The sequence below is a fragment of the Cucurbita moschata genome, unplaced genomic scaffold, assembly GCF_002738365.1.
Source record: "Cucurbita moschata cultivar Rifu unplaced genomic scaffold, Cmos_1.0 Cmo_Scf00028, whole genome shotgun sequence".
NCBI lineage: Eukaryota > Viridiplantae > Streptophyta > Magnoliopsida > Cucurbitales > Cucurbitaceae > Cucurbita > Cucurbita moschata.
Genome location: NW_019268544.1, coordinates 596,841 through 605,092, shown reverse-complemented (window position 1 = coordinate 605,092; position 8,252 = coordinate 596,841). Strand labels below are relative to the sequence as shown.

Below are 8,252 nucleotides of genomic sequence, written 5' to 3'. Positions count from 1 at the left end.
AACCTTTGTGTGCCCACGACATCTGGTTAAGGCATAATAAACTCACCTAACGATTTTAATTAAACCTACTTTTGGCTTAAAATTACTTTAATTGACCAAGTGGTTATATTAATGTCAAATGCTTTTGGAAACATCCAAATGGCTCAGGAATGGTCCAAAATGGTTGGAACGGTCCCTTGATTTCAATCCAAGCCGTCTAAGTCGAGGGAATTGCGTTGGAGCTGCCGAATAAACCGCAAAGCCTAAGAGCCATGCACTGGGAGGGTCAGTTGGGCCTTGCTAGATCTCAAGTCGCATGTAAGGGTGTAGCGTCAGCTGGGGGTCCTTAGCGTTAGACAAACACGATTCTCCACAATGATATGATATTGTCCACTTTGAGCATAAGCTCTCATGGCTTTGCTTTAGGCTTCCCCAAGAGATCTCATACTAATGGAGTTAGTATTCCTCACTTATAAACCCATGATCATTCCCTAAATTAGCCGATGTGGGACTTCCATCATCCAACACCTCCCCTCGAGCAAATTGCGCCTCCCCTTAATCGAGGCTCGACTCCTTTGGAGTCTTAGTCATTTTTTACTAAAGCTCCTTTTCTTTTGGAGTTCTTTGTTCGATATTTGAAGATTTGAGGATTTACCAATCTATTGGTACGACTAAGTTTAGGGCATGGCTCTGATACCATGTTAGACGAACACGACTCTCCACAATGGTATGATATTGTCCACTTCGAGCATAAGCTCTCATGGCTTTACTTTGGGCTTCCCCAAAAGGCATGATACCAATGGAGTTAGTATTCTCACTTATAAACCCATGATCATTCCCTAAATTAGCCGATGTGGGACTTCCATTATCCAACACTTAGGTCGAGGTGTGGGTTGGTGGGTATGGTCCTAGGCCTATTTAGGTATGGATCGTGTCTTGGGCTAAACCGGGTCGTGGGTCAGCTCGAGTATAGATCGAATCGGTTAAGGATTTAGGTCGTGGGGTTGGACTAAGTCGGTTATGGACTTTGGGTTGTGGGTCGGACCAGGTCGATAAAGTGGATTGGATTGGGTCTAAGCCAAGGGGGTCAATGCTGTGTGTAGCTTGGGAGGGCGCGAGCTGGCTTCTAGTTTGAATGTGTGTAGCTTGGGAGGGCAAGCTTCTAGTTTGAATGTGTGTAGCTTGGGAGGGCAAGCTTCTAGTTTGAATGTGTGTAGCTTGGGAGGGCACGAGGTGAGCTGAGGTACATGTGTGTTTATAAAGACGAGACTCTGATCGGGAATCAATGTAACGGCTCAAACCCAACGCTAGCAAATATTGTCTTCTTTGGGCTTTCCCTTTCATGCTTCCCCTCAAGGTTTTTAAAACGCGTGGGATGTTTCCACACCCTTATAAAGAATGCATCGTTCCCCTCTCCAACTGATGTGGGATCTCACAATCCACCTCCCTTTGGGACCCAGTGTCTTCGTTGACACTCGTTCCCCTCTCCAATCGATGTGCTATCTCACAATCCACCCTCCTTCGGGGCTCAGTGAGAGTCGCTAGCTTACCACACGGTTTCTAGCTCTGATACTATTTGTAACGGTCCAAGCCTACCATTAGCCGATATTGTCCTCTTTGGGCTCTCCCTCTCGGGCTTCCCCTCAAGATTTTTCAAGATTTTTAAAACGCATCTGATAGGAAGAGGTTTCCACACACTTATAAAGAATGTTTCGTTCTCCTCTCCAACCAATGTAGGATCTTACAATCAGAAAGCCCTTTCTTCATGTACTATTGGGCTAGGCTGACGTACGAACTAGGTTGAAGACTTGGATGTTGGACTAGGCTACGCAACAGTTGCAGGTTACTCTGAACCTGTCTGCTTCGGGTGCCAGTTTGGGCTTGTAATCTATGAAGGCTGAGGTTTAGGGTTTGTAGTCTACTAGTTTGGGTTTGCAATCAACCAAGGTTGAGGTTCAAAAACCAGCTTCGATTTTCGAATCTGAGCCTTGAATCGAAGCCTAATTTCTACCAATATTCATTTTTTTCTCAATTTCCCTTCCTTCTGGCCTTATTTTCAGCCAACTTTTGTCCAACTTTAATCGATTATTGGCCCCTCTTAACAACGAGTTTGTACCAAGTTTTTGTAGAACAACAAATAATTTTGGTATTTATTGTTTTAACCCAAATCAAATCAAACGAAATGAAAATTGAACTGGAAACCTTAAGGATAGAACTTACCAAGCTCTTCTCTCCCAACGACCATTCCTCCTTCACAGTATTGAGATCAAGCAAATAGATTGAAAGACTCTTACCTAAACTATAAATTGTTGAGATAGAGTCCTACATTGACTAATTTAGGGAATGATCATGGGTTTATAAGTAAAAGAACACATCTCCATTGGTATGAGACCTTTTGGGGAAGCCCAAAACAAAGCCATGAGGGCTTATGCTCAAAGTGGATAATATCATACTATTGTGGAGAGTCGTGATTCCTAACATGGTATCAAAACCATGTCCTAAACATAGCCATGTCAATAGAATCCTCAAATGTCGAACAAAGTATTGTGCGCCTCGAAGGTATAGTCAAAAGTAATTAAAGTATCGAACAAAAGGGGTACTTTGTTCGAAGACTCCAAAAAAAGAAGTCGGGCCTCGATTCAGGGGAGGCTCGGAGATCTATTATTCCTAACATAAATTTGGTTTCTTTTAGAATGAAACACATATGCTCTACGTCCATATAGCGTTGTAGTGGATATAATACAGAAGTAACCTTCAAATTACAACATTTTCATCATATAACATTGCATGCTATGTTGAAATTTCAAAATTCTTGCAATAAAATCATATTTCTCATACTAAAGTGGTTCATGGGCGTACGGCTTTGAACATCTTTGAAGGTATCAAGAGTCGAAAACGCTCGTAGGAAACGATTGAGTTGGAAATCCAAAGGTATGGTTCATGGGCTTTGGTGTGGTTCTAAACGACCCTAACTTCTTCAATTTCTAATGAAACTTCATGATTCTTAAACCATTAGACCGAGGGCAAAGAAATTTAAGTTTGATGAAGGAAGCAAAGCCTATCAACGCTTCAAGAAAAAAAAAACACGATAAAAAAAATTCAACATCTACAGACAAGAGTATCAATATGAGGTTAGAGACGACCTGTCTACGGTTGGACTGATTCACTAAGTCCACTCGATACAGTTACCCTATTTTTATGTAGTCCAGGTGTTTTAAGTCCGATTTTCAACCTGATTTCAATGGTAGTCATATTTCCTCTTAATATAGGAACTATTTAACGAGTTTGAAGGATTTTAGATCCCTTTAGGGCCTCGAACAAACTATTAAAGTTTCGACCAAACCAAGTAAGTAACATATTAGAACTTCGATAGAAATATGCTTGTAGTATGTATTGGAGCATGTTATAAGAAGCATGATCAAGTTTGACAGATGAAAAAGCATGTTTACTGAATGTATGCTCGATTTGTAAGAAAATAATGAAACGGACTCAAAATTGAAAGCAGGACTAGATATCCATGTTTAGATTACTATCTTATGTCTCTTTTGATGATATGTTTATGCATATTATTATTCTGTTATTATAAGGGGACGATTAGGGGTTGAAAGAGGTTCATTTCAAACCCTATTCGTGAATTCGACTCAATTACTTACCGTCGGTATAACATTTTAGAATTGGTTATGATTGAATTGTACTCTATGCGGACTATTAGGGTTCGCCAGTTGATTTCTTATTATTTAACTTTCTTCGATCCGCCGAGATTTGCAATAATACTTTTTTGAGTTGGTTGAACTAGGCTTTGAGCCTGGTAATACATGAATCTTATGAAAACTTTATGAGTACCTTGTGGGTATGGTTAGGAGGTCCCCAACCACTCCCTAATCGTGGTTTGTTTCAGATGAGAGGAAGGGACATAGGTAGATGAACATTGCCTAGATTGAGGATCACTCCCTCCTTGTGATGTTTACATTATAGGAGCCTATTTGGGAGATTTCAACTGAACTCAACTAAAAAATCTAAAAATAGTGTCCATAACGGTATAATGAAAACTATAGGTTGAAGTTTATTACAGGGTTGCATGTTGAGTGCTTGTGTTATATAGGTTGATGATCATGATTACAGGGACTAGTAGAATGAAGTTTCGCAACACGACCTTAAATTGAGCTTAGGTGAACTAAGTAAACCTAAGGAAAAGTCTAGTAAAGTCTATAACTTAGGAAAGAGCTTCTAAGTATAAATAAGACATCAAACAATTGAACAAATCAATGGCACTTAAGAGCGAACTAAGAAACTACAAGCAAGCTACTTGCTAAGTATTTTTATACCTGTCCATGGCACTTTCATCACTTAAGATGAGACCTAGATCAAGCAATCGAGGCAAGAGCGTGCATGANTTCCACTTTCTTATATTGCTGGATTGCTCACTGGCCGTCCAAACTCTAAGGCTGTTGGACCAAATGGAGAAAGCCTTGATGCAATGGAGGCTTTTCAACAAGCTGGCATTCCTTCTGGGTTCTTTGAATTGCAGCCTAAAGAAGGTCTTGCTCTTGTCAATGGCACTGCTGTTGGTTCTGGATTGGCTTCGATTGTTCTGTTTGAGGCCAATATTTTGGCTGTTTTGTCTGAGATTTTGTCAGCCATTTTTGCTGAGGTTATGCAAGGAAAGCCTGAATTCACCGATCATTTGACTCACAAATTGAAGCATCATCCTGGTCAGATCGAGGCTGCTGCAATTATGGAACACATCTTGGATGGAAGTTCTTACATGAAAACTGCAAAGAAATTGCATGAAACCGATCCTCTCCAGAAGCCAAAGCAAGATCGTTATGCTCTTAGAACTTCTCCTCAATGGCTTGGTCCATTGATTGAAGTTATTCGATTCTCAACAAAATCTATCGAAAGAGAGATTAACTCAGTCAACGACAACCCTTTGATTGATGTTTCAAGGAACAAGGCGATCCATGGAGGCAACTTCCAAGGAACTCCAATTGGTGTCTCCATGGACAACACTCGTTTGGCCGTTGCTTCAATTGGAAAGCTCATGTTTGCTCAATTCTCAGAGCTTGTCAATGATTTCTACAACAATGGATTGCCTTCAAATCTCTCTGCAAGCAGAAACCCAAGTTTAGATTATGGATTTAAAGGTGCTGAGATTGCCATGGCTTCCTATTGCTCTGAGCTTCAATATCTTGCAAATCCAGTGACTAGCCATGTACAGAGCGCCGAGCAACACAACCAAGATGTTAACTCGCTGGGTTTAATCTCTTCAAGGAAAACAGCCGAAGCCCTTGATATTTTAAAACTCATGTCTTCCACCTTTTTGGTTGCCCTCTGCCAAGCAATCGACTTGAGGCATTTGGAAGAAAACTTGAAGAACACTGTGAAAAACTGTGTTAGCCAAACAGCCAAGAAAGTGTTGACCACATCCTCTAATGGAGCGCTTCACCCATCAAGGTTTTGTGAGAAAGATCTTCTAAAAGTTGTGGACAGAGAGCACACCTTTGCTTATATCGATGATCCATGCAGTGCCACTTACCCATTGAGCCAAAAGTTGAGGCAAGTCCTTGTTGAGCACGCACTTGGCAATGGTGATTGTGAAAAGGACGCAGACACTTCAATCTTCCAAAAGATTGGTGCTTTTGAGGAGGAACTAAAGGCGGTGTTACCAAAAGAAGTTGAAAATGCAAGGTTGTCGTACGAAAGTGGAAATTCCAAAATTGAGAATCAGATAAAGGACTGCAGATCTTATCCATTGTATAGGTTTGTGAGAGAAGAATTGGGAACAAATCTGGTGACCGGAGAAAAAGTGATATCTCCAGGAGAAGAGTGCGAGAAGGTATTCACAGCTCTGTGTGAAGGGAAGATAATCGACTGTATGTTAGAGTGCTTGAAAGAGTGGAATGGTGCTCCAATTCCAATCTGCTAATCCTTTGCTGCACATGGAAGCCAATCAATGATATTTAAAAGATTAATTTTTATACTATTTTTTCTAGATTATTGTATCCTCTTTCCTTTTACCCAAATGAATGAAAAGGAATAAAATTGTTCTTTCCTAGTCGAAAAATTGTTGACATCCGTATGAGAAACGTTGTATTTTGTTGTTATTATTCTTTTGTTTTTTCTACCACATATTTATCCAAGGAAATTCAATTTAATTAATCAAAGGTGCAAACAAGTTATCGTTCCAATTGACCCTTCTTTAAGTTTTCTCTAAGGAATAGCTGTGCAGATGAGTTTTATAGTGGACTCTTTTTTCTATCTCCATTGTCAGGACTGGTCGGACGCCGCTGAAATTATTGCATACTAGAAGAAAAATGGCCATGGGTTATCAGTTTAGTTTGGTATGGTTCATGTTGTTTCCGTTTAGTTCGATTCAGTTTGGTTCGTTACGGTTTGGCTTATCACAGTTCGATTTGATTTGGTTCAGTCTGGTCTTATTTCAAATTGGTTTAGCCAGTTTCTTTAATACATGTTTGTTTGTTTTTCTCTGGTTCACATTCGATTCATTTTTTTATTTTGGTTTAGTTTAAAGTTCATTTGAGTTTTTTTTTTTAAAAAGTACGATTCAGTTGTTTTATGTGCACTGTGTTTGTGCAATGAATTTAGTATCTGGTTTTGATCTCTCATGGGTTGGATTAAGGTTATTATAAGCTAAATGAAGATTATACCTTATTGGTACTTTACATCCGTGAAGTATGAGACATTACACTTATCTCATGTCTTTCGTAATTAACCTATGTGGCTTTCTAATGTCTCATAGACAATGAGCAAATGCAGTACATATCTTATATGACATGACGTATGGAGGTTCATACATCATTCAGTATCGATAACATAACATGATCTTTACATGACCCTTACATGACGTATTTTATAGCATAGCATAATTGTATCACATCATATCTGACGTCATAGCATAAACATAACATTGCATACGTCAAACAATCATAAAATCACGACAAGTGCAAGGGTAATAGGGCACACATCGTTCATACAACAATCAAGTCATCCACCAAGCCAATAGTAAAACCACTTACTTAGTGTGTCTAAGCTGAAGTCACTAATCTATTATTGGGCTAGTCTAGATCTATCCTTTGTAAACCAATTCAACCTTCATGTGCCCACGATATCGAGTTAAGGCATAATAAACGAAAACCTACTTTTGGCTAAAAATTACTTTATTGACCAAACAGTGGTCATACTAGTGTCAAATGCGTCTGCTAGGGAGAGGTTTTCACACCCTTATAAAGAATGCATTGTTCCTCTCTCCAACTGATGTGAGATCTCACAATCCACCCCCTTCGGGCCCAGTGTCTTTGTTGCCACTCGTTCCCCTCTCCAATCGATGTTGTATCTCACAATCCAAGCCCCTTTAGGGCTGAACGTCCTTGCTGGCACATCGCCGCTCTTATACCATTTGTAACGGCCCAAGCCCACCGCTAGCAGATATTGTCCTCTTTGGGCTTTCCCTTTCAAGCTTCCTCTCAAGGTTTTTAAAACGAGTCAGTTAGGGAGAGGTTTTCACACCCTTGTAAATAATGTTTAGTTCCCCTCACCAACCGATGTGGGTGGGATGTCACAATCAAAAAGCCCTGTACTATTGGATTGGGCTGGACTAACCTACGAACTAGGCTGAAGACTTGGATGTTGGACTGGGCTACGCGGTTGTTGCAGGTTCCTTCGAACCTGTTTCGAGTGCCGGTTTGGGTTTGTAATCTATGAAGGCTGAGGTTTAGGGTTTGTAATCTACCAAGGTTGAGGTTCAAAAACCAGCTTCGACTTTCGAACCTGAGCCTTGGATCAAACCCTAATTTGTATCTAGATTCTTCTTTTCCTCAATCTCTCTTCCTTATGGCCTTATTTCCAGCCAGCTTTTGTCCAACTTTAATCGATTATTGGCCCCTTTTAACCAGTTTGTACCAACTTTTTCTAGAACAACACATAATTTTGGTATTTATTTTTCAGCAACCCAAATCAAATCAAACGAAACGAAAATTGATGAGTTCTGACAAAATGACAAAAAGAAAACTGTAAGGATAGGACTTACCAAGCTGTTCTCTCCCAACGACCATTCCTCCTTCACAGTATTGAGATGAGGCAAATAGATTGAAAGCCTTGCAGATGGTCGAATGGCGTTTCTGTCTGAGAGGGAATTTGATGAATCTATTTACGCGGACTGACCTAAACTAAGAGAATGAGAGAGAGGGAAGTTTGTTAGGGAGTAACTTCTGGGAAGAGGATAAGTGGGGAGTGGTTAAATTTCAAAATTCTTG

General features: G+C 40.1%; 1 protein-coding gene across 1 annotated transcript; it reads left to right on the top strand.

Moving 5' to 3' along the window:
- The first annotated feature begins 4,379 nt into the window (after positions 1–4,379).
- On the top strand, positions 4,380–6,138 carry LOC111463288 (phenylalanine ammonia-lyase). The gene has a single exon (XM_023107173.1). The coding sequence runs from the start codon at positions 4,457–4,459 to the stop codon at positions 5,903–5,905; it is 1,449 nt and encodes a 482-aa protein (XP_022962941.1). The 5' UTR covers positions 4,380–4,456; the 3' UTR covers positions 5,906–6,138.
- The last annotated feature ends 2,114 nt before the right edge of the window (positions 6,139–8,252 follow it).